The sequence below is a fragment of the Podarcis raffonei genome, chromosome 3, assembly GCF_027172205.1.
Source record: "Podarcis raffonei isolate rPodRaf1 chromosome 3, rPodRaf1.pri, whole genome shotgun sequence".
NCBI classification, from domain to species: Eukaryota; Metazoa; Chordata; class Lepidosauria; order Squamata; family Lacertidae; genus Podarcis; species Podarcis raffonei.
Genome location: NC_070604.1, coordinates 86,601,661 through 86,628,483, shown reverse-complemented (window position 1 = coordinate 86,628,483; position 26,823 = coordinate 86,601,661). Strand labels below are relative to the sequence as shown.

At 45.2% G+C, this 26,823-nt stretch overlaps 1 protein-coding gene across 1 annotated transcript in view; it reads left to right on the top strand.

Moving 5' to 3' along the window:
• Nucleotides 1–4,160: 4,160 nt before the first annotated feature.
• AARS2 (alanyl-tRNA synthetase 2, mitochondrial) overlaps nt 4,161–26,823 on the top strand; it is a 33,153-nt gene continuing 10,490 nt past the window's right edge. The window contains exons 1-15 of the mRNA XM_053382909.1: nt 4,161–4,420; nt 6,627–6,815; nt 8,857–9,002; nt 9,708–9,902; nt 11,439–11,583; nt 12,769–12,914; nt 13,632–13,740; nt 15,086–15,124; nt 16,317–16,428; nt 17,585–17,712; nt 18,821–18,962; nt 21,366–21,535; nt 22,273–22,386; nt 23,753–23,893; nt 24,753–24,890. Of these exons, the coding sequence (XP_053238884.1) occupies nt 4,184–4,420; nt 6,627–6,815; nt 8,857–9,002; nt 9,708–9,902; nt 11,439–11,583; nt 12,769–12,914; nt 13,632–13,740; nt 15,086–15,124; nt 16,317–16,428; nt 17,585–17,712; nt 18,821–18,962; nt 21,366–21,535; nt 22,273–22,386; nt 23,753–23,893; nt 24,753–24,890 (2,151 nt within the window). The 5' untranslated portion in view covers nt 4,161–4,183. The remainder of the gene's footprint in view (nt 4,421–6,626; nt 6,816–8,856; nt 9,003–9,707; nt 9,903–11,438; nt 11,584–12,768; nt 12,915–13,631; nt 13,741–15,085; nt 15,125–16,316; nt 16,429–17,584; nt 17,713–18,820; nt 18,963–21,365; nt 21,536–22,272; nt 22,387–23,752; nt 23,894–24,752; nt 24,891–26,823) is intronic.

Genomic DNA, 26,823 nt, shown 5'->3' with positions numbered 1-26,823 from the left:
GCGGGGCGAGTTATTCCCTCTCTGCCATCATTTTCTAACAGGGCTTGGTGCAGAATTTCATGCGCAAAAATCTCTATGCAAACGATGCCTGGGCTTGCAGGTAAAACTACCCCTCTTTGAATGTCCTCCTAAAAGCCCCACCCACCCAGATCCAGAGCCCAGAGGCCTTGTGAACAGTTGACTTGCTTGCAAAGTGTAACATTCAGGTCACATCAAAAACAAACCCATGTGCCAATTAAGTTTTTTCCCATCTAGATCTATGCCAGGATCCACATCAGCTTTGTAAGAGAGAAAATTATGGGGAAAGAGATGGTGGGGTTTCTGCAGTCACATCCTTTTCCTTAATAGCCTTTTGTATGTACCAAGAGTTAACTTTTTTACAGCCACCAGTGCTTCCATCTACCTCAAACAGCAGTTAGAGACCAGAAGGTGCAGCCTGGCTTTTTAGCCCTCTCAACTAATCTCATGAACCCATTTCCCAATATACATTGGCTTTCAGATGCATTTCAAATTGTACGTTTTTTACTAAGTATTCCTCAGCAAGGTCCAATTAGCTTCCTTTAAGCTCCTGTAACCTATCCATATATTAACAGTAAATAAAAATTGTTGCGGGTGTATAGAGACTATCTTGAAAGTGCTTTTGTATGTAGATGATGCAATATAAACATTCCCTACTGTCCTTTATTTGTGGCAATAAAGGATTCAGTGTGTTTTTACATGAGTAGAATGTGTCCTTTTATTTAAAATGCATCTCTGGGTTATTTGTGGGGCATAGGAATTTGTTCATTCCCCCCCCAAAATATAGTCCAGCCCCCCACAAGGTCTGAGGGACAGTGGTGCAGCCTCCTGCTGAAAAAGTTTGCTGACCCCTGCTCTGTCTAGACACATGCCATTTGCTGAGAAATATACACCATATACCCCTCTGACCTATTTGTAGGTACAAGACCTGTTTTTCCCCAGGCTGCACAGAGTGTACATTGAAATGATATATGAGTTTATTTTTGATTGCCACATTTCGCCTGGGAAGCATTGGTTTTGAGTGACCTAGCCTGTTTGTAGTAATTTTGGGCACACTGGATGGATGTAGAGGGATGTTTTATTGTGTTTTTAATATTCTGTTGGAAGCTGCCCAGAGTGGCTGGGGAGGCCCAGCCAGATGGATGGCATATAAGTAATAAATTATTATTATCATTATTATTATTATTATTACTATTGGCATCACGTGTTTTCCACTCCCTGTTCACCTTCATGACCTGAGCCAGAATTCGAAACCGGGTCCAAATCCAACACTGCAATGAACTTGAAGTTTCCCCAGACTTTGGTCGCTGTTTTTTCAAGAGAGCCTTCTTGGGCTCAGGTAGTATTGCAATCAGTGTAGAAGCCTGAATATGTAAATAAAACTTGGAGATGTTCATGAATCAGGTTAAATTGCGAGAACTAAAAAGCCGGACAGCGCCCGCGGGGTATCGAACCCTCCACTGAGGATTGAGGAATCCTGCAAGATCGAAGTAACCGCTGGGCTAAGCTAGCTCGAGAAACAGCATCAGCTAAAACCTACAAGAGGCTATTAAGCAAGCGAACAACGAACCAAGTCTCCACCCACTCAGCCAAACTCGACATTACTGTATCTGCAAAGTGAAGCTCTTTGCAGCTGCCATTCGCAGCTCCATTGGAAATGGTGGTTTTTAAAGTACTTTACATCCTCTGCACCACTGGTGTGCTAAAAGGTCTGCTAACCTTACGCCAAGCGAGTTATTCACACTCGTAGGCGCCGCCCTTCGGTCTTTCTGCTTCGATGCCAGCATCTACGGGTCAGATTCACCAGACAGAAGGTGTTGCAGGAAAGAGAAGTGGCCCGGCCGCCCCCCTCCCTGAATAGCTTCTTGTATGCCTCGAGTGAGCCTCTTCTCTCGAGCCAGCTCAGCTCAGCCCAGCGGTTCCATCGACCAAAGCATTGCATGGACGCCCTAATCGCTTACAGCGGTTTGAGACCCGCGGGCGCTGTCTGGCTTTTTTAACTCCCTTCCACTAAAACCGTTTCTCTAACTGACCCTTAGATTTGCAAAGCCAAACTCATACACGATTCTCTGCAATTCTGCCTGAACCTAGGAAAGAGGAAGCTTTTGCGGTCTTTGCACTTCTGCAAAGTGTCCCATGAACATCCGAGCTACAGCAAAAGAAAGGGGGGGCGCCCTAATGTTTTTCAGAGCAACGGCAGGATAAAAATCAGCTCCGTAAGCGAGAAAGGATGGATAGGGACCTAGGGGGTTTGCGAAGGGGAGGAGACGTGACTTGTTTGCAGGGTGGCGTCTTCATTTTTATTTGTTAGTTTGTTACTGTATTTCACGACATGTATATACAATACCGGTTGATGGGGACAGGAGAGAAAGCATCGCCCTCCCACGCTCTTGTATGCTCCAAGCAGCTGCTTTCCTTCGAGCCAGCTCAGCCCAGCGGTTCCATCGACCAACGCGTAGCTTGGATCCTGCGATCGCTCACAGCGGTTTGAAACCCGCGGGCGCTGCCTGGCTTTTTAGCCTTCTCAGCTAAGCCAATGAACAGCTCTAAATTACACCTGCGGCAACATATTTACATAGCAAAACCGCTACATGTTTTGCAATCCCACCAGAGTCCAGCAATTAGTGAGTAGCGATTCCGTGTGAGCGATTCGCCCAAGGCGAAGGACCTTTTAAAAGACCTACACTGAGAGGATGCTCTCCTTCTCCCAAGAAGACTTTGCCCATCCATCACACTCCCATTAAGGCATGGGGACGCACAGCATCATTTCCTGCAAATTCCCGTTGTCCCTACACTTGCCATACTGCACTGTATTGCCAAACTGCACAGATTGCACACTGAAATGATATATGAGTTTATTTTTTGATGGGCCACACTTCACCTGGGATGCAGATACTATAAGTGACCTAGTCTGTTTGTTGTAATTTTGGGCACACTGGATGGGTGTAGAGGGATAAATGGCATCACGTGTTTTCCACTCCTTGTTCATCTACATGACCTGATCCAGAATTCGAAACCGGGTCCAAATTCAGCACTGTAATGAACTTGAAGTTCACACAGACTTCAGCGGCTGTTACTCATTTTTCAAGGGTGCCTTCTTGGGCTCAGGTAGTATTGCAAACAGTGTAGAAGCCTGGATATGTAAATAAAATCAAGTAAAATTGCAGAGACTGAAAAAAGACCAGACAGCGCCTGCGGGGTATCAAACTACCGTTAAGCAATTAGAGAGTTTGCAAATGTAGAGTCGAAGTAACCGCTAGGCTAAGCTGGCCCGAGGAGTAAGGTCAGCTAAAACATACAAGAATCTATGAAGCAAGGGGTGTGGCTAACAGTGCAAACAATGTCTCCTCCCACTCAGCCAAACTCAACCATATCTACAAAGTGAAGCTCTTTGCAGCTGGGACTCGCAGCTCCATTGCAAATGGTTATGATTTTTAAAAAGGGACTTTATAACCTCTGCACCGCTGGTGTGCCTTACAGAGCTGGGATCTACGGGTCAGCTTCGCCAGACAGAAGGTGTTGGAGGAAACAGACGTGGCTAGATGTTTGCCTGGCCGCTCCCCTCCCTAAATAGCTTCTCATATGCTCCAAGCGACCTTCTTTTCCCGAGCCAGCTCAGCCCAGCGGTTCCATCGACCAACGCATTGCTTTGATCCCCAAATCGCTTCCAGCGGTTTGAGACCCGCGGGCGCTGCCTGGCTTTTTTAACTTGAAGTTCACACAGACTTCGGTTGATGTCACTCAGTTTTCAGGGGGACCTGCTCAATATATTTTGGCACTTGAGATATATAGAATAAATATCTCTGACCGATCATGGACTTAGGGGACTCAGAGTCCCATGGGGAGTTGGGCAGCAAAAGCCAAACCCCGATTTTTACATCACTTCATGGCCCTTAGTTTTCAACCAATCTTGCACTGCTGTTGGAGCATACGAGACAAACGTCCACCCCTCCTTTGGGCTGGACTGGACATAAGAAAAAACTGTAAAGCCAGGACTTCCAAGTCCGATGGTTAGGAACTATTAGGGTGGTCAACCGGACCGTCACAATCCCACCATCCTCTGCAGGGAGGAAGGCATTCTTACAACGGCGGACTTCAGAGACAAATCCGCCCTAGCCATTGTAACCCTGAAGCCACGACTCCCGTAATTCCGCCCTCAGTTAAGATGGCGGCGGCGGTAGCAGGCAAGGGCTCGGTCAGGCGCCTTCTCCGGGTGCCCCCTGGCTGGTATTGCAGCTCCTGCCAGGGGACTCGTTCTGTTGCTTCGCCGTCCTCCGCGCGAGTGCGCCAGGCTTTCCTCCAGTTCTTCAAGGAGCGGCACGGGCACCAAGTGGTGCCGTCGGCTCCGGTGCGGCCGCGAGGGGATCCCGGGCTGTTGTTCGTGAACGCGGGCATGAACCAGGTACGTCCTCGAAAACGGCGCGGCGGAGGAACCAGCCCTGCAGAGAATGGTTCCTACCGCTGCTTTGCCTGCCCGGTGCGATCCGGTTGGGATAGGACATGCTACTCCTTTTCCTTAAGGTCTAGTTGACTCCGCCGCTATCCCTCCCTCTTATCTGCCGGACGAAGCAAAGGCCCTGTAAAGGGAGGAGCTCCGGCAGAGAAGGGAAAGTGTCAGGTTCAAGCTGAGGGGAAATAAAAACAAAATAAAGTAAAGGAACTTAGGGAATCCAATGCATTTCCACTGGGAAACTTCCTCATGGGACTCGCCTGGGAGTCCTTTTTTACAAGCTTTCTATGAAAAACTTTAATCGCCCTGATGAAGATTTTAAATCAAAGCAATGCCTCTAAGTCAAGAGGTAATAATACTTTGCTTAATGTATTTGAGTAGATGTTTTCCGGCAGCCAAATCCCACAGGTTATTAGTGGGGAAACAATATATTTCATTTGGACAAGAAAGCAAAATTAAAATGATTTCCATAGCGATAGCCTTGCACCTTCTGCAACAAAACCAGCAAAGAGTCTTATGGCACCTTAAGAGAGTAAGAAAAGTATGGTTGCATAAGCTTTGATAGACTGCAGTTTGCTACATCTGAGTTGCAGGGACACATAAACGAGATTGTAAACAGTGAAGCTGGAAGGAAATGCAGTGCAGATAAGTACAGGGAGGGATTATTAGTGATGGGCATTCATAAAGAAACATAATTGATAACATGTCCTGGCATTGATATGGGGATGCAGGTGGCGCTGTGGTCAAAACCACAGAGCCTAGGGCTTGCCGATCATGCTGGCCACATGACCCGGAAGCTGTTTGCAGACAAATGCTGGCTCCCTCGGCCTATAGAGCGAGATGAGCGCCGCAACCCCAGAGTCGTCTGCGACTGGACCTAATGGTCAGGGGTACCTTTACCTTTTACCTGGCATTGATAAGATGGTTAACACATAAAAGTCTATTGTTCCCATTCAGTCCACTAGCAATTTAAATGAAAATGAAAATTGCAGCAGGCCCCAGGATGGGTTATAATAATTTTAAATTAAAAAACATTAAAAACAAATTGCAGTCACAGGAATAGGGAGGACCATGAAAACATACATCTCAAGTGTGAAAGGGCCAAGGTAAGGAGGTGCATCTTTAGTATTTGCCAAAAGTTATAGTGAACGTTCCAGATGCACCCTTGTGGGGAGGGGATTCCAGAATTCAAGATGTATTGCAACACTTTCAAAAGATGCTTATTGCTTCAAAAAGGGAATTTCTAAAATCCTGGGACAGTCACCAAGAATGCCTTTCTGGATGTACACATTTTGGTAGCTCCACATCCTGACAGTATGAAAGAGGAAGCCCCTCGTGTTAGTTGATAGCAAGATTTATTTTGAGCCTGTGCTATATATTAAGAATTCAGGTGATGTAAGTCACAGTTAAATTGGTATCCCAGGAGTCAAATAATTTGTTTTTATTAATAAAATTTACCATTTTCAGTTGTTGGGAGAAAACATTCCCTTTCTGCCCATTTCCTGTCTAGATCAAGACAATACATTGGGTCATATCCAACTAAATCATACTCTTGAGTACACCCTTTAAAATCAAAGACTTAAGTTACTTCCTTTTGGAGAAACCCAGGGTGGGTGGGTAACAGTAACCAAATAAAATCAACATTAATCCATGTTGTTTTTGTGGGGGGTTACTGTTTTTGTTACTGTGTTACATATTTTTGTGTTTTTATGTGACCCTTGGCTGAAGGGAGGTATAGAAATTTTAACAACAATAATAACCCAGTATACAATGAAATACAATCCACCAGTAAAATACAGTGCTGCTGCAGCAGTCATTGAGTTATAATGACTCCACACCAGCTCTTGGCTATAGGCTTAGAGAAGGAGATACTTTTATGTTTTCACTTGAAAGAAAACAGTTAGGGGAGGGCAACCAGATCTCTAGCAGGGGGGAGTTCCAGAACTGAGGTTCTGCCATCAAAAAGATGCTGCCTTAATCACCACCTTGTTGTCTGAGCTTGATGGAGGCACCATGAGCAGGGCCTCCCTTGCCATTTAATAGGGCCCAGTAGTTCACTAGCAGGCTATTACAGCTTTATAGCATGCCTTCCCCTGGATCCCAGCTTCAGCATCTGTTGTATGTGAAAACTGCTTTGTGTTTCTCCTTCACTTTCCAGTTCAAGCCCATTTTCCTGGGCTCAGCAGATCCCCGGAGTGAGCTAGCAAGTTACCGGCGGGTGGTGAACAGCCAGAAATGTGTGCGTGCAGGTGGGAAGCACAACGATTTGGAGGACGTGGGCCGAGATGTTTATCATCACACGTTCTTTGAAATGCTGGGGAACTGGTCCTTCGGTGATTATTTCAAAGTAAGAGATGAGGCCATGCTTTATTTTAAAACACATTAGGTGTTTCCGTTTATATTTTTAATCTGCTTCAGTATGGTAGAGACAAACTTTTGCGGTGATGTTTTGTTTTTAAACCACAGTGCCTTTAGAACTGATTTACGCATGTAGAACTGCCCTGAGATCTTTTGATGAAGGGCAGTATATTAACAACAACAACAAACAACAACAACAAATTTACTCAAATGCAATGCACACCTTTTTTGACCAAATTGTGTCGTGAAAATTAGGGTGCGCATTAGATTTGATAGCACCAGCAAATACTTCTGAAAATTGAGGTTTTGAAAATTGAGGTGCACATTAGATTCGCATAAATATGGTAATAATAATAATATGATATCTGGACTGAAATAAGTGGGGGAATGTATGTGTCCCTATGTAAAGGACAATCTGCTTGCATGGGGAATCATAACATTGTAGAGTTTGAAGGGACCCTCAGGATCATCTAGTCCAACCTAGCCTTGTCCCCAGCTTTCCACAGACAGGGCATTTTAATGTGGGAGAACAGTCACATATGAAATAAGTCCCCTCCCACACACCATGAAGTGGTCTAGATGCAGGTGAAATGGTGCCATATGCTATTGCTGTATGTTTGATATTAGACCTTGGAAAGGTAACATGGGAGATGGTGAAGCAGGAGGTTGTGACTAATTATAAAGCATCTGTTTCCAGCTCTGCATTGATTCAAGAGCAGAGCATGGTGATTTTATTTCATTTTTAATTGGGAAGCTAACAAGCCCAGTGCGTCTGAGCTCATATGCTGCTTAATGAGCCTGGTTCTTCTTCTTTCATCATTATTAGTTAGTCTTGCTGGCAGCATAAGACCTGTTAATCACCAACAGTCTATCCACTCTTGCATATCGGTACCACAAGATGAGAGCAATTCTTGCACTCTTCATTTCAAACCATTGTTCAGAATTTCCTCCATTCTATCCTATGGCTCCAGTTCAAAAACAATCAAAAGCAAGGCCAGACCAACAGCGAAAGAGGCTGTTCTGAGCTACAACAGTGGTGGGAACCCTGCAGCCCTTCAGATGTTGTTCAACTCTTAAGTTCCCATGAGCTCCAGGCAGCGTCGCCAATGGTCGGGGAGGATGGGAGATGTAGTCCAGAACATCTGGAGGGCCACAAATTCCCAATGCTTGCACTACAAACGTTGGAGCTGGAGGAAATCTCTTGTTGTAACTGGGGAACAAGCTTTTGTAGGTGCTAATACACACACCCCATCATAGAAATGCAAGGCTTCCTTGGTTTTCCTGAGCACAAGTTGCTAGCTGCTATTAAAATATCAGTTGTGAGAAACCTGATGGCATGTTGTTTAAACTAATCTTGTTTGTGTTTGTGTTTACAAACATAATTTAGCAAGTTTTTCTTTCTCATACTTTTAGCCTAAGTGCTTTGGACAATGAGAGAACACAGTAAAAACGAAGTTCCTGAGTCGTCCTCTGCCATTCATGAACTTGTTTGTCTGTTATCTGTCTACGTGCAACTACCCAGTTACGTGCGGCCTTGCTCACGTGCAGCGCCGGGAAACAAGAAGTGCTGAAAATTCCTCTTGGGTTCTGAGGAGACCCTCCTTAGGGCCTGAAGAGGACAAACAAAGCCCCTCTGCATCTCCGGTTTCGTCGGCATCCTCTTTGGGCTCTGGGGAGGGTCTCCAGGGTGCTCCCCATTTATCCTCATTTCACGTTTCCGTGTGGGGACCTGGAACATAACCCCCATGCAAGTGGGGTCTCACCTGTATTTGTATTTAATCCTTAAGCCTGAACTCATTGGAAAATCATACATGGAGTCAACAACAACCCTGTGAGGTAGCCTGCCCAAGGGGACTGAGTAGGTCCCTTTCTCTGGTTCAAATCTATCATTATGTATACTATGCAACACTGTCCTTGAAAATAAGATAAACTAAAATAGAAGCCATCCCCCTTGCAATTAAGTAACTTCCTTCTTATCCAAACATTGGCTTATTGTTTACGAGCATTTGACAACTTTTCCTTGTCTTCAGGAGGAAGCTTGTAGCATGGCATGGGAGCTCCTAACACAGGTCTATGAAATCCCCAAGGACCGCCTATATGTCACCTATTTCGAAGGAGATGCCTCACTTAGTCTAAGTGCAGATGAAGAGAGCAGGGAAATATGGCTCAGCCTGGGGTAAGTAAATGAAAAAGATGCCAAAAGAGATAATACAGTGGTACCAGTGGTATGCATGCAGACGTCCAATTCAGTATCCAAAATAACACATTAAAAAAGTTTCTAGTTTTTACAGGGTAAGTTGTTGAAAATGTGCAGGAAATGCCTCCAAAAAGCTTGGTAACTAACAAGGACTTTAGTTACGGTCTCTGCTAAGCACACTTGGCAATCTTTTCTTTGCATGGATCCTTGTTGGCACCTTGTCACCCTCTCTGCCAAAAATTCCATCTATCCAGATTGTGTCTATTCTGAGTAGAGAACTTGAATTTCTTGTCACAGTTAGACCTGCCCTGATGGGGAGTTTGTATGTTTTGATCTTAAAATGAAGTAAGCACTGCACAAATATATATATATTTAAAAAACATTGACCAAAGGCTTGCAATCAAAGTGGTAACATGGGGGTGGGATAGAGTGTACAGAAAATATGTTAGAATGTGCAAAGATTGGATGCATCCCAGCATACATTAGATATGACCAGCCCCAAGTATTTGCCAAGTTATTCTGTACTTCTTGTTTTTTACTTATTAGTTTTTACTGATAAGAGGCTACCATTGTAGAGGAGCAGTATGATAACACATAGTTAATAGTAGTGTAAGTTTTGGGTAAGAAAAATGAGTGTGGTTTTATTGCCCTAGGTTCATAAGCCGTTCTCTTCTTGCTTTCCAGTGTGCCTCCCAGCCGTGTGCTTCCTTTTCAGTTGAAAGATAACTTCTGGGAGATGGGCAATACTGGTCCCTGTGGACCCTGCACAGAAATCCATTATGACCATGTGGGCAGGGGTAGGAATGCGGCAGCACTGGTGAACCAGGGCAACCCTGAAGTGGTGGAGATCTGGAATCTGGTTTTCATGCAGTATAGCAGGTATGAAATGGTGGAGCAGCTTGGGTACTGAGCTTTGTGCCAGAGCCTCACTTCTTGGTGGGAGGCTTCTATACCATTGGAACAATCACAAGAGTCTACAGTAGCCTGATGTTTTGGACCACAACTCCTGCCATTCCTCACCGTTGACCTTGCTGATCAGGACTGATGGGACTTGTATTCCAAAACAGCTAGAGAGCATCGGGTTGGGGAAAGCTGTTCTACAGTAGGGTTGGGGAACTGGATCTGGCTGGCGGACTGGATCCAGAAGTAGCCAGATTCTTCCATTGCAGCCATGGCTTATGAAGAGAGGAAGCTGCCTTATACTGAGTCAGACCCACTGGTCCATTTAGCTCAGTTCAGTGGTACCTCGGGTTACATACGCTTCAGGTTACAGACTCTGCTAACCCTGATTACCTTGGGTTAAGAACTTTGCTTCAGGATGAGAACAGAAATTGCACAGAAGCTGGAGGCTCCATTAGCTAAAGTGGTGCTTCAGGTTAAGAACAGTTTCAGGTTAAGAACGGACCTCCGGAACGAATTAAGTACTTAACCCGAGGTACCACTGTATTGTCTACCCTGACTGTCAGTGGCGCTCCAGACTGGGGTCTTTCTTTCTCAGCTGTACTTGTAGATGCCAGGGATTGAACCTGGGACATTCTGCATGCAAAGCAGTTCTAAATAAAATACAGTGGACCTGTCACTTCCGCATGGTCTGGGGTCCGCACACAAAGGCAAAATCATCTAAAGCCAGGAAACCCCTAGAACCAACCTCCCGCCCCTCATGGGACCATCCCTACCAGTCCAGAGCAGGCCATGCCCTCTGCCTCTGGGTGTCCTGGGCTCTGGGAGGTCATGTGAGGGTCCTGGGAATGTCCCAAAGCCCTCATATCTCCTTCCCTGAGGATGTTAAGCAAGGTGGAAGACTTGAAAAGCTCTCCCCATGGCAGGTGTCCCCCCACACTCACTTATTTATTTTCAGCTGTGCATCTACAGTCATGATTGTGCAAGTAAATAACATGTTAAGTGGAGGACCTGTCGTGTTCAAGCTGTGTCTCCAAAGGTTTTCCTTTTGCAGCCTTAAACTGAAGAAAAGCTGTGGCTGCAAAGGAATAATTGGGAGTGCATTCAAAGTTATTCTTCCTTCTGAATGTAGCACCTTGCACCCTGCTGATTTCAGAAGAGTTCTGGAACATTCAAGAGCAGGGTAAAGGTTCCCTGCCAATGCTCTAGAGTAATTTGACCTGCCTTTCCAGCACCCTTCATAATGTAGTCCATATAATAACTTTTGTAACGCCTCACTTTCATAGTCTATTTGATCCTCTTTCTATCCTCTGCTGCAGCCTTCTGATAATGCTTCTGCTACCCTTCTTATTTGTTTCCCTAGTACCGTATTTCCAAATTATGGTATCTCCTTTACTGTCTGGGGTTTTCCCCATCCATAGCTTTAGGTGAATAATCAAGCCCTTTACTTCTATCTTATATCTGTCTTTTTCCCCCAACTTAACCCTCCTTGGTTACTGACTGGTCTATTGCCAGAGAGGCTGATGGGAGTCTACAGCAGCTGCCTGAGCATCATGTGGACACAGGAATGGGTCTGGAAAGGCTGATGACCATTCTCCAGAACAAGCGCTCCAATTACGACACCGACCTCTTCACTCCTATCCTGGATGCCATCCACAAGGTGAGGATCAGTTGCCAGGGGAAGCCAAACTGAAACTTCAGAGGGTTTATATGTAAAAGCTACATGCCTAGCAACATTAGCTGCTTCTGGGTGAGCAGAGAGGTGGCAGTTTCTGGTCTCTTGGTGGTTTTTCATTTGGTTGTGGGGGGCGGGCGGGGGGACACTCCTAGCTGCACAGCTCTTTAGAACTAGGAGAGATAGTTTGAGCAGCTGTGATACACCAGAGCAGTCATTCCTAAGGTGAAAAGAAGAGCAGTTGCAGCTGCTTCTTGGTCAAAACCCTAAAAGGGCTCAGGGAGATGGCAACACCAGTTTGCCAGCCCTTTCAATGTGACATTTCTTTCCTGGGTGGTAAAGTGCAGCTTTCAAGAGCTAAAAAAGTGTTGCAGTAACACCTGGCCCTCCTTCTGAGTCTGGAAATGAGTTCCCTGGCAGTCTCCTAGCTAAATCAACAAAGAAAGTGCTGCAGGATCAGGCCCAAGGGCCCATCTTGTGCAGCATCCTGTTCTCACAATGGCCAGCCAGATGCCTGTGGGAAGCCTGAGTGAAACAGCAATGCTGCCCACTTCTGATTTGCAGTGACTGGTATTCAGAGACATCCTGCTTCTGACAGCAGAGCTACAACTATCTCTTTATGCTTTACAGTGGTACCTCGAGTTACAAACGCTTCAGGTTGCAAACTCCACTAACCTGGAAGAGTTACCTCGAATTGAGAACTTTGCCCCAGGATGAGAAAGGAAAGCGTGTGCCGGCAGCACAGCAGCAGCAAGAGGCCCCATTAGCAAAAGCACGCCTCTAGTTATGAACAGTTTCAGGTTAAGAACGGACCTCCGGAACGAATTAAGTTCGTAAATAGAGGTACCACTGTATAGCCATGACAGTTCCTGCCCAGCACCCTGAGTTATTTTCAGAGAGACAAATGGAACTGTGTACAAAGAGGAAGCAAGGATGAGAATTGGGTGGGCGGGTTTTACAACTATATTCCCAAGACTGATAGAGAGGCTTATGCCTTAGTTTGGCATGGTAGCTTCTATCTTGTACTTTTAAAGAACTTTCAGAGGACTTTAAACAAATGTTACAGAAAAACAATGATCATTTGAAGGAGACATCTGCAGTATTCAGTGCTATGAAGCTTTCTGTGCAGCCCCCCTGTTCAGGCTTCCTAAAAATATATTTGTCTTGCAGGGCTGTGGTGGGCCCAGCTATCGAGGCTTGGTTGGAGAAGCTGACCCTGGGAGCGTGGACATGGCCTACAGAGTGGTGGCAGATCACGTGCGCACCTTGTCTGTCTGCATTGCCGATGGTGTTTACCCAGGCATGTCTGGTGCCGAGTAAGGAAGAAGCACAATCACAAGGGTTGGTTGGGGCAGAGAAAGGGCTCTGAACTTAAGGAGACTTGAGCAAGATGGAGGCTTTTGGAGGAGGAGGAGATTCTGGAGTGAAGAAGCAGAGTCTAAAATGGACATGGAGCAGGGGAGAGGAACCTCTGGCCCTCCAGATGTTGTTGGACTGTATCATCCTTGACTGTAGGCATGCTGCCTGCAGCTGATGAGAACTGGAGTCCAACAACATCTGGAGGGCTACATGTTCCCCATTCCTGGCACAGAGAGACTACACTCTTGACTGCTGTCAGGAAACCAGGTGTGGAAGAGGCAGAAGAATCAACTGTGTGACAGGTGTGAGATGCATGCAGGAGGATAATCGGTGATGAGTCAAGGGGAATCTGAAGGATAAATATTAATGGGATCTTATTGGTGGGGTGTTTGAATGTTGGGAGCAGGGCAAGGCTTTGGGGCAGGAGACCAACACGCCATTCAGCAAAATTAGAAGGTGTCCCCAAAGGTCGCCTGGCTGGCTTACTACATTTTGTGATAAGTGAGGGAGTACTCATTTGCCATGTAAAGAGGAATGGCGTGGGGGCATATGACCATTAAAGTCTGGTGTCTAAAACTGGCTAACTGCACTACCTAGTTAGGAGGCTGATTAGAAAAAGAGCAGCATTCTGACCAAGAACACTTAGCTGTTCTTGAAATTTCTTTTCCCTGCAGGCTTGTCCTTCGCCAGATCTTGCGCAGGGCTGTGCGGTTTTGCTCTGAAGTTCTCCATGCGCCGCCTGGGTTCCTGGCCAGCTTGGTTCCTGTTGTGGTGGAAATTCTGGTAACCGAGAATTTTCCTGGGGAGAGGCACTTGTTTCTAGCCAGGTTCCCATCCAAATGTTATAGCAATTTCCCTGGTTCATGTGTAGACCAAGAGTACACACCTAGTAACAGGACGAGCAACCTAGTTTCTTGAAATGATAGGCTCAGTACTTATGAGATCCTTTATTTATTTCACATTGTGGGTGGCGGGGGGTGGGGAGTAGTAACTGTTTGCTTTAGGTCCTGATAAATGCTGATGACACCTTACTGAGCTACAAAGAGTCTGCTCCTTAATGTTTCAATAACTGCAGCCGTAGGTAGAGTTGCTGGAGTAGTGCCAAAGCAGAGGAGGTTGCCTGTGAGGACAAAAGCTTCCTCAGATGCTATCCCAGGGAGACCTCTGTTTTGCCAAATGCAAGGTGGTTCTTTTAAAATAGATTCAGAAGCAGTACAAAACACAAATGAGTGAAAAGAAGAAGATTTTATTTCTAAACAGCAAGCAATATATACATAGCAAGCATGCACTTCTATCTGCCACTTGGAAGCCCTCAAGAAGCAGCAAAGTGACTCCCCCAGGTAGCCTCAGTTTGCATGGCCCGGCAGCTGATCGGTCCATGCATGAGCTTCTGAAAAACTCTGCCCAAACCATCCGATTTTATAGATAGCCACCTCCTCCCAATGCCTCACTTTCCCACAACAATTTCCAACATCAAAGGAAGTTTCCAGCACTATCCTCCCAGGCTGATTAAGGCAGCTGTGGGGGGGGGGGCTTCACCTCCTCCCAACTGATTAGGATACCAAAGACTGTTCTCACACCATCAAAAACTTAACAAGGGCAAGGGAGGGGGGAAGGAACAGAGGCCGGAAGGGTAACCATGTCAGATCCCTAACTCCTCATTTTGTCTTCTGGATGGATTTCCCATACAACCTTCCATACTAGGGAAAACATAAACTGGTGCGGCAGTCCCCATAGGTGCATCATGGAGCATCTGCTCTTTATAGTCTCACTGCAAAATCCACAAAGCACTTCATGCCAGAAAAGTGTGCCTGAGAGGTGCTTTGGTCAGGGGATTTAGAATGAGGAAACTTGGGCTGTGCTTGCAGGCTTCCGCTTCTTTGACTGAATGACAGCCACACTCTCATTAAGAAGGGGGAAGAAAGGACTTGAAAGGTGTGGGAGTTTAAAGGCCGTGGGTGGTCGCTGTGCAAACCAAAGCTTAAATTGTTACGTTCAGATATCCTGTTTATACAGGATAGTTCCTGCCACTGATGTAAGGAGCAAAGCTGTGTGCTTGGTAGTGCATGGGGAGGAGGGCTGGGGCTGGAAGCTCTGCTTCTGAGAGTCCGTCATTCTTCCTTTGCAGGGAGATGCCTATCCGGAGCTAAGGAAGGATACAGACACGGTGAGCAACTGGAACCAGTGGGTCAAAACTTGTGTCTAATTGGTAATTACTGCCGGTTGCACGAAGTATAGGAACTATCCTCACTGGATGATGGTGTACAGGAACATCTTGTCTAAGTTTTCTCACGAATTCTCTCCAGTTGAATTTGCTGCACAGGAACCTCCACTATTAAAGAAGGGATTTCCCTCCCCTTCTCATTGGGAGGACGCTAAAGGAGAGCAGCTGGGAGCAGGAATAAATGTAACACACGGAGTAGGTGCAGGTTGATAATTCCCACGTGTAATTAATCTGAAAGCAGGCTCTGTAGTTTTCTTCTTACCACAGCTGACCACGCTTACTAAAGCTGACCAAGTGCACCTAAAAGCCCAAACTTTCTTAATATTCTGTACAATTCAGCTATTTCTTCCAGAGCAGAGGCTTTTTCTGCTACAGCCCAATCTAGTGTTGCAAATTCTAGTGTACGTAGAAATAAGTGAAATGAAGTATTTTACAAGCACAGTTAGCAGAGCTACGTTTCAAACCTATTTCCAAGCAACCAGTTTTGCTAAGAAAAAACACACAAAAAACCAAGCAAAACCTACAGCAGGGTTGCGGAACCTGTGGCCCTCCTGATGATGTTGGACTACAGTCCTCATAATCCCTGATGATTGATCATGTTAGCAGGGGCTGATGGGAACTGGAGTCCAACAACATCTTGTGCACTGGTCCCCCAACCCTAACCTACATCCTTTCCCCTTCTGTTTGAACCCAGGCATACACACACAATGCACTTACTTGCTGTTTCCCCCTATCTGCACAGGCTTCTTTCCTTCCACATGTACATAATATTCAGTAAATTGGATTTCTGGCCTGTTCCAAAAGCTGACCCCCCTAAATGAGGCAGAATGGGTATAGCATACACCTTATTACCTACTTTTACCCCCCACCCCATCGGCTCATCACAGGGCTGCATAAAGGGCAGTGGTTTAAGCAAATGAGACATGACTGCACTCAGTCATGAATGACACTTTTACTCCACATATTCAGAGTGATAGGAGGAGCCCTCGGTGTCTCGTGTGCAATCTCATTAATAGCTTATCACCTGCTGGATTTGGGTCCCTGCCATTGCCTTTTAACACTTCCATATCTCTTGGAGTTTTTTTGGAATAATTGGTTTAACTGCCTCCTGAATCTGGCTCTGATCTCCCAACAGATTATGAATATCATCAGTGAGCATGAGGATGCCTTTCTCTCTTCCCTTCTGCGGGGGCGCCGCATTATAAACAGAACCCTCCAACAGATGGATCATTCTAAAGTCTTCCCAGGCAAGTATTTTTTTCTTCTTCCTCTTGATGGCTGAAGGAGAAGAGAAAATGCAGTCACAAGGGAGGCATCGCTTGCAATCTATTCCCATTTTTAAGCTGCCTGGCTTTTGAGTCCTTTTTGGTCCTTGCAATTAAACACACACTGTCTGTAACTGAAGGCACAGCTTACTTGTTCAGCAATAGAACTTTGCCACTGATTTCTGTTGAACTTCAGGTCCCAGACTTGTTCATGTCTGTCTCCCAGTTAAGTATTAAGCATTATGAGTCACTGATACATCCCCTCCACCCCGGAGTGGTTTTATTAAGCCACTAGCTTAGGTGGCTTTATGGCACACACCCTTGAAAAGGATAGGTCTGTTCATGGATGTTGGCCATGTTGGCTAAGTGAGAGAGGCAGTATCCACCTAAATAACATGTGCTGGGGACAAACAATGGGGGATGCTCTTCAAACCCTGCTTGCTAATGTCCAGAAGCATCTACCATGCCACTGCTGGAAATGAAAAGCTGGGCTGGATAATTCATTCATTTAATTTCATTTATGAATCACATCCTGTGCAACACCTGGAACTAACTTAGCAACAAGACAACAAAACAATAAAACAGTTTCTATACAGGTAGAACCTAGGATAAGAATGTCCACTTAAAAGGCTTGTTGCAAAAAGGAAGGTTGTGAATAGGTGCTGAAAAACACAAGCCTGAGATGTAACAGGAGGGAGCGCCAAAGATTAGGTGCTGCCACATGAAAGACCTGCATCCTACATGGTCAGAACAGACCTCCTGATGAGATGATACGTGCAGCGCAGTGGTGCTCAGTTGGGAATACAAAGAGCAAGATGATATTTTCAGACAGAGCTTTGTTTCATCTGACAAGACTTTTCTTTTTTACATTCTTAAGGAAGGCAGACAAGCAGCCAATAGCTCTCTGACTGACTATAGTTTCTTCACTACCAGTGCACTTTCTCTCCCAAACGCACTGCATTTGAAGAGATAATTGCTTGTTTCTCCTAATGAAGCTCTTAATGAATTTATACTCTCCTAATTCTCCTAATGAATTTATATGCTGGAAGCCACCTTGAGCGTGTTCAATCCTTAAAGGTGGCCTGCAAATATTTTAAATAAACCAACGCTCCTCCATTGATCTTACTTCTGCCTGCAGTGGAGGTTGCTTGGTCTCTCCATAGCAATTTGGGTTTCCCGCTGGATCTCGTTGGTTTGATGCTGAAGGAGAAGGGAGTCCAGCTGGATGTTGCTGCTTTGGACCATCTGGCTCAGGAAGACGCTGAGGTAAGGCACAGATTTCTCTTCTTTTGTGCGTCACATTAAACTACCTCAGACTTCATTCCCTCTGACTACTGTCCTTCAAGGTATTCATTTTCAGTGGTAGTTCCCTGGTGGTGGAATGCTCTCCCTAGTGAGGTGCACCTGTCTTGGTCCTGATTAATTTTCAGGAGGAAGTGTTTTCACAGGCCTTTAGTGACTGAAGAATACTGTTCCTGGCAACCTCAAGACCATTGTATGGGGAAAAAAATGAATTTAAAATAACTGCTTTTAGAAGTTTTTAATTGCAGTTCTGTCTTAGAATGTTTTTTGTGGTTAAATTGTGTATCTTTTTGCCACCTTGGGCTCCTTTGGGAGGAAGGGCAGGATATACATTCAATAGATAATAAATAATAATTACTTTTCAGGAATTATAAGGCAGGTCCGGCAAACCTGTGGCCGCCCATATGTTGTTGGACTCCTGTCATTCCCAGGCAGCAAGACTGGTGGTCAAGGAGCATGGGAGTTGTGGTCCAGCAGCTTATAGAGGCTGCTGTATAAGGCCCTCTAAAGACACCCCTCAGTGTGTTGTAATAGTCCAAAATCTGTGAATAAGATTAATTTTAAAATACCCTCAGAAATCTAAATTCTGTCAAAGATCAAACCAAAGTCAGTGTTCACAAGAAGTTTGATCAACAGTACAAAATATCCAGCCTTCTTTCTTATTCTGGGCTGCTCTTTGAAATGGCTGTTTCATTTGGATTTTTATTTCCTCTCATAGGGCTGCACAGCAGCAAGGGAAAGCTGAAGTGGGAATTATGTGGAGAATCTCTGCAAACTTGATTATTAGGGCCATTGACTCTCTGGAGTCCAAATAGGGGACCTAATGCCAGATGGTTTGTGGGATCGCCCAAGACTTCAGATACTGTTGCTGCTGTTTTAAATCAGGGATAGGCAAACTCCGGCCCTCCAGATGTTTGGGACTACAATTTCCATCATTCCTGACCACTGGTCCTGTTAGCTAGGAATGATGGGAATTGTAGTCCCAGACATCTGGAGGGCCGGAGTTTCCCTATGCCTGTTTTAAACGGTGCACTTGAGCTGTCTCCCAATTGTACCCTTTCTTTCCCCACAGCGCAAATCTCAGCCGCAACAGGAGCAGAGAGCTGGGATGCACCTGGACCTGCATTCATTGGCCAAGTTGAGGCAGGATGGGGTGCCTGCTACTGACGACTCTCCAAAGTTTGCCTATGAACTTGGGCAGGATGGCAGATATGGTAAGGTCTAATCGTGCTTGAACAAGGTGTATGAAAAAGCACTCTGGAGAAATGGGGGTTTCAGATTTGTATCCAAGAAACTTCTCACCTTATATATGTCTGGCATATTTGTTAATTTGTCGTGTGGAGAACATACTGTGTCTGCTTTATAAACTAAAGTTGACCTCTGCCTATGGCCAAACAGAAACTTCTTAGGCTCCCACAGCTCACCAAAGTAATACCCATAATCTGCTGTAAAGTTAGCAGGCTGCTGGTTCATGTGTATCATACATATATGTGTTCTGTGCTGTTTCCTGTCTGTTAGGGAAACAATTTACATGCCAGTAAGAAAATATGCAAAAATTACATTACCAAGGTAAGGATGGTGAGGATACTGAAGTCTGTTCTTCCTGAGTATCAAAAAGTATGAACACAACATGCTAAATCTGTGACTGTTGGGTAAATGTTAGCTGTTGTTTAAAGCATTATAGTCCTCCAGTATCCCTTATTAGAAAGCAGAGCAAAGTGGCAACCAGTCTCTGAAAAAGCCAGTTTTCACATATAGTGGTACCTTGGGTCACATATGCTTCAGGTTACAGACTCCGCTAACCCAGAAATAATACCTCGGGTTAAGAACTTTGCTTCAGGATGAGAACAGAAATCGTGCAGCAGCAGCGGGAGGCCCAATTAGCTAAAGTGGTGCTTCAGGTTAAGAACAGTTTCAGGTTAAGAACGGACCTCCGGAATGAATTAAGTACGTAACCAGAGGTACCACTGTATTTTCCAGCAGGGAGATTTGTCGGCACTTTATTGAGTGCATTTGCATCCCACTGCCATGGTTTCCCAGTGAGCTTCATGGCTGAATGGGGATTTGAACACTGGTGTCCCTGGTTCAACACTTTTGCCCAGGGGTAGCCAGCATAGTACCCTCCAGATGTTGTTGGACCCCAACTCCCATTAGCCCCAGACAGCAAGGCCTGTGAAAAGGGATGATGGGAGTTGTAGTCTAACATCTGGAGAGCACCACATTGGTTGGCCACTCCTAGCTCACTTTAGGGGGAAAGTGCATAGTGTAATGTGGCGATAGGTGTGTATTAGGTTTAGTATAGGCGTGGAGTAGCAAACAGTGGCCATGACCATTAGGGTTAAAATATACACTCACGCTGCCATCCTGCTGCTTGGTTTGTGTCCATAGCAGCAAAAGCGACACGTCAGGGAGTGCTATTAGAGAATAGGTTGCTGTATCTGAGTGTTAAACTCCTGCCAAACTGAGCTAGATTCAAATCTGTCGGAAAATATAAAGCAGAATGTTTCCATTGACGGACAGCAATTGAAGCAGGTTTCTTTCTGGCAGGGGGGGAAAACGGCTTTGGTTGATGCCAGCTGGTTGTTTGCCATTACTGCAGTAGGCCTCTAGGTGTCACTGTTTCATACATAACGCAAAGTGGGTTTAGAAATCACTGTCACAGAAGAGTAAAGGCTGAATGGGTTTGCATAATCCATTTACATTTGTCTCATCGCTGTTGCCTCTCATTGTTAGATAATTGCTTGGCTTAAGGCAGAATGATCCTTAACAACTGATCAGTGGCAGTGGTTTCAAAACTCAGCCAAGGGCTGTTTGTGGAGAAAGACAATGAGAGTATTGCCTGTCAGGTTGACCACAGCTGCCGTTCTCAGTGCTGCTGAGACTGCAGTTGTACAGTCCAATATATTTATTTAGGGGCTTTCTTGTTACAGATGATTGTAATAACGTTTTTGACTGTCCTGTATAAGGGATGTACTCGTTTTGAGGTTGCCAGGACTCTGTCCTCCCACAATAGGAGACGGGTGAGGTTCTGTTTCTGGTGGGCACATTGAGTTTCAAAGTTGCTCAAATCTCATAGAGTGTCTCCCAAGCGGAACATGATGTAAATGAGCCTAAAACTTCTCCGCCAAAGCTTTGGCGTGGAGGGCAAGGTAATAAGGTATTGTCTCAGCCATCATGCTGCACTTTGAAGGTGTTCCAGGTACAAAAGGACTGAGTAACAGGAGATGTGGAAGACCTTTGCCTCAGACCCTCAAGGGCCACTGCCACTCATAGTAAGTCCTGAGACAGATGAACAAATATGACAAGTCATACTAAGGCTGTCTTCTGAATTCCTGTGTAGCACAACATGGATGAGCTTCAGCCACCCTGAATTCGGATTAGTGGAATAGCAGTTTGGGTTTCCAAGGAATATCTCCTGGGGCCTCTGTGTTCTGTTATCCTCCTACAATGAAGTACCTGACTCTAAAAGAACTGGGAGCTTTCCTGCATTTTCTGCAGTTGAATATATAAATACGTTAAGGGCAGTGCATTGGCTGGCCATTTTGGGTTCCAGGTGGCCCAAGCGCATTGACTACCTAGGAGAAGGATGGGGTGTGATTTTCTTTACCTCTTTGCAGTTTTCCGTCCATGTCAAGCCACTGTCCTGATGCTGTACAGAGATGGGTCTTTCCAAAAGGAAGTTGGCAGAGGGCAACAGTGTGGGGTCCTTCTAGACAGAACCTGCTTCTATGCTGAGCAGGGCGGCCAGGCACCTGACCAAGGCTACATGCTGCATGCAGCGCAGCAGGTAAGGCTCTTCAGTGGCCAGGACTGACACAGGTACCTCCTGAGCCTCCTTCCTGTTCTGTTAGTCTGGGCATGACCTCCCTGAAGAGGACTCTCTGCCCTGGCTCCAGTCACTGAGCAGCATCTTGTCTTTGTCTAGGCTTCTCTGTGTCTCAGCCACTGTGTGAGCTCTAGGAAAGGAAGAGGGTTAAGCTATTGTTTGATAGCAGTGCTCTAAGGGAATCCCGATGCTCTTACTTTGTAGCTAGGTTAATGCACCGTCACCACTTCAATAGCAGAGTGAATTATTTCCTCTGTTCCCTAAGCCAGCTCTTTGTTGTAGATGATCCTGCTCTCGTGGAGGGTTGACTGGAATTCCCCTACACATTCATTGATATCATCCCTGAGTGAGCCGAGTAGATCACTCTTGAGCACGGGCCATTTGAGCTTGCTGCAAATCCCCACTGCTGGGAAAAATGCTAGAGAATTCATTGGTCATGTGAGCTCCTTGGGAGGGGGGGGGCGAGGAACTTGGGACACACAGACTGTTGTTGTAGCATTAATGCTGAGCACAGGCAAGCCTGTCTCTTCTGCAGCTCGTTTTGTGTTTGTCCCAGAGGTGAATCTAAGAGACTGCTATGTTTTTTACAAGCTTGCCAGAGTGACCTGAATTCCCTTTATTCCCCTTGAAAACCCATACTGGGAAGAGAATTGAGAATTTGTGCTAACTCTCCCATTTGTCTTGTTTCTCCTTTTGAGGACATGCTTTTCCCTGTGGTATCTGTACAAGTATCCGGTGGCTATGTGGTACATGAAGTGATTGTCTCTGAAACCCTGAAGGTCGGGGACCAAGTGCAGCTCTTTGTGGATGAGGTAATTGTCGTTGCCAGGAGATGGCAGAGAGTTTCTGGTTCTGTGCTGTGCACCGTGACTGGCACATATGCCATGTAAGCAGATCATATTGGGTAGGAAAGTAGTGCAGGAAATACTGTTTTGTAACCACGAGAGAGGATTCTGGGGACCAAGATACAGAAGATACAGAATTTTACCTCTGATCACACTTTCTCTCTCTTACAATTCTTAACAAACATAGATGTTGCAGCTTAATTTGTATCTAAGGAATCCAGGAATCGAGATCCCCAAGAATTCTCCTTTGCACACCCCACTAAAATGGGTGATATGCAAAAACGGATTTCTCAGTGGAAGTGTTCCTTGTTCCCAGCACAATAGACACCAGAGCTCCAGCTGCAATCCCAGGCACATTTACTAGGGAGAATTGGATGGATTTTGCTTTGAAGCAAACATGCATGGGATTGGACTATTAATTAATCCAGCAGTTCTGTTAAATGCTTCTAAGTGGGTTTGTATGCTGGATTGCTAGCTAGGGGGGAAAAAGTTTAATGTAACTCAGCTCTTCCAAAACAATGAAACCCTTCTCATGAATCATTTACTTCTAATAGGTAAAGTGGTTTTGATCCTTGTTCCTTTGAGGGAGGTTACTATTTATAGTCCCTTTTGAGGAATAAGCTCTGTAGCAGAAGTGAAATGTCATATCGGGGATTTCCCATATGTTAATGCAGAATCTTTTATGCTGTTTTAAGCCAAGCTTGTTTTTATTGTTTAGCTCAGGTGGTGGGGTGTTAAACCAGCAATGGCTGGTGTTTGGGCTATCAGGGGGTTTAATTAATTGCTGCTTATCTAGTGAATTTATTGGGAAACAAGTGTTGCGGATATAACAAGGACTCGGTTTTCTTTGGCTGTACTCTAGAAGACTGACTCTCTCCCTCCCCTACCTTTCCATAGCCAGCAAGGTAGTTCATTCTCAGGTGAGACTTTACTATAGGTGCAGGCACTGTCTCCTTGCATACAGCTGTGTCAAATATTGCTGGTGGTGGAGATGGGCCCACAGCTCATGGACAGACAACATGCTGTGCATGCAGGAGGTCTTGGGTTCAGTCTCTGCAGTCTCCAGTTACAACCGATCTCAACTACTGGGACTGGCGAAAAACCCCGCCTAAGAGCTAGCCAGAATAGCCAAGGTCTGACTTAATATAAGGCACCATGATTTATGAATTCGTAAGTTCAGTCTGCTAGTGCTATGCATTCATTGTGTCCTCCTTTTCTCCCCCGTCCCCCAACCCTGGATCTTCATATTCTTCTTCCCCTGTCCAGGAAAACAAGGCAACGTCCACTAGTACTCCTTTCTCACCCCAAACATTGTGTTTTTGTTTGCTTTCAGGCCCAGAGGCTGGCCTGCATGACAAACCACACAGCCACCCACCTGCTAAATTTTGCGCTTCGCCAGGTCTTGGGAGATGGTACGGAGCAGCAGGGGTCCCATGTGACTGCTGAGTATCTGCGATTCTCCATCAGCACCAAGGTGACTACTGGGGTCTCCAAATTGCTCACATTAGAGCAGTGAGGGCAATGGGGTGTGTGGCTCATCTGGGAAGTTGGGCTGCAGGCATCAGCCCAGCACTTCCTCTCTTCTTCTGGCAACTCTGGAGTCCAGCCACTACTGCTTTAGGACTGGACTGATTGTTGCTCTGTGTTCTATGAGCCCCAGGCTAACTCAAGCCTGGCTATGGTAAAATTATCAGAATAGCTCCATCGTGAATAGGGTCCTTTAAAACTACTGACAGCCTAGAATGTGCTTCCCTTGGTGGAGGAACATATAACTGCTGGTAATCCTGACCCATGTGTCCCTTTGTGGAAAATTAACAAACGGAGAAAGGGGCTTGCTACTGCATTTGCTTGCTTGACTGTTTCCATGTGAGTCCAAGTGGAAGAGACTGTTGTGTGAGCCACAGAGCTGGAGAGAGTGAGGAAGAGTGGTTCACAGGATCTAATTTTAGAGACTGGAACTGCAGAATAGGGTCTCAGCCTGCAATGAACGCAATAATCCAATATCTGATAATCTGCAGAGAAGTAGACTTTGCCCAACCTTAACTGCTCAGGTAGAAGCTCTGTGCTTTTACTAAAGCAAATAAAGGAACTGATTTAAGTTCCAATATTTTTCTTAGCCTATGATGATTATGAGTATTCAAAAAACTGTGGTTCAGGACATCAGCATTGAGAACTCTATTTTTGGGGAAATTGACACATAAAAGTATGACCCAAAATAGAACCCTGGAAACCAGACACCTATTCCTCTGGACTTCTAGCCATCTTACAGTACTTAATTCTTCATGTCGCATAACATTGCATCATTCTGATGAAAATATCACCTGCTTCACCAGGCTCCCATAACGATACAGCAGCTGCTAGACGTAGAAAGTGTGATCCAGGAGGTGATCAGAAGGAATGAGGTGGTCTATACCGGAGAAGCCCCCATCAAGCTGGCGAGTGCTGTGCAAGGACTCCGGAAACTAAATGAAGTAAGTCTGGGAGGACAGTGACCAGTGGCAACCATGCAGCTGGTGGGGTGACAATTGATGTCACTCAGGGAAACTGCCCAGCAGCAGGGGCCAGTCGTAAGCACTTCTTCACATAAGAGCACAATCTGGCACCAGTTTACAACCTTTATGCAGCTTTTGCGGTTCTGTATCCTAGCCTTGTAAATAACCCCACAAACTAGCCTGCAAAAATGATTTATTAGACTTCTGGAGGCTGGTGGAAGGGGCTTCCCTCCTCCCACAATCCACTTGGTTTCTCTGCTTGATTCAGTGTGCTTCAGCTGTGAAAAGGGCAAATTCCACGCTAGGGGTCATTAGGAAAAGAACTGAAAATAAAACTGCCAATATCATAATGCTGTTACACAAATCTACGGGGCAGCCATGCTTGTACTGTGTACAATTCTGGTCACTTCTCCTCAAAAAGGATACTGCAGGGTTGGAAGAAGGTTCAGAAAGGCACAACCCAAGTGATCAAGGGGATGGAGAAATTCCCCTATGAGGAAAGGTTGCAGTACTGCAACCATTTGAGTTTAGAGGAAAAGCAAGAGGCGACATGATAGAAGTTCATGAAATGATGCATGCCATGGAGAAAGTGGGCAGAGAGGAGGTTTTCTCCCTCTGCCCTAACACTAGAACTTGTGGACAGCCAACGAAGTTAATGGTTGGAGGATTCAGGACAGGTGAAAGAAAGTCGTCATTCACCAATAATGTATTTGGATGGCATGCATATCTGTGGTATGATAAGGTCAAAGCACATAAAGCATTTAAAAATCATATTGTTAGAAAAGCACTGTTTAACGTCTGGATAAGATATAAGGACTTGCTTGAAAATAAAACCCCGAGGTGGCTGTCACTAATGGAAGCGAAGGCTCAGAAAAAGCTCAATATGGAGGCCAAATGGCCGAAATATTGGGAAATTTTGGAACAAGAAGGGGATAGGTTAAAATTACAAAGTTTTGAAAAACTAAAAAATAGAGTGCGGGATTGGCTCCATTATTATCAAATAATGGAGGCATATAATCTGGATAAAAAAAAATTGGCTTCCAGGTGGAAAAATCAAAATTGGAAATACAGCTGTTAGATTCTAAAAGCAAGAATTTGTCAAGAATGTATAACTTGCTGTTGAAATGGAACACTCAGGATCAAACGGTGAAATCAGCTATGATTAAATGGGCACAAGATGTTGGACACAATATTATGATGGCTGACTGGGAACAGTTATGGACCACAGGTATGAAATTTACGGCATGTAATGCCTTAAGAGAGAACATAATGAAAATGATCTATAGGTGGTACATGACACCAGTCAAGCTTGCAAAAATTTATCATTTGCCCGATAATATGTGCTGGAAATGTAAAGAGACTGAAGGTACTTTCTTTCACCTTTGGTGGACATGCCCAAGGATTAAGACTTTCTGGGAAATGATCTACAATGAAATGAAAAAGATACTTAAATATACTTTTCTGAAGAAACCAGAGGCCTTTCTCCTGGGCATGGTCGGCCAATTGGTGTTAAAGAAGGATAGAACTTTTTTTATGTATGCGACAACAGCAGCAAGAATACTTATTGCAAAGTACTGGAAGACACAAGATCTACCTACCCGGGAAGAATGGCAGATGAAGGTGATGGACTTTATGGAACTGGCGGAAATGACTGGCAGAATCCGAGACCAGGGAGAAGAGTCGGTGGAAGAAGATTGGAAGAAATTTAAAGACTACTTACAGAAATATTGTAAAATTAAGGAATGTTAGAAGGAGGATGGAATGAAGTTATGTGGCTTTAGCAGAAATATTATAAAGGAATAGGTGAGAAATAAAGATTGCTAATGGAGGAAAAGAGGAAAGGTAAAGTTATATTATATTAAGATAAATTAGAGGATAAAAAACAGGGAAAGATGGAAAGGATTTGCTGAGA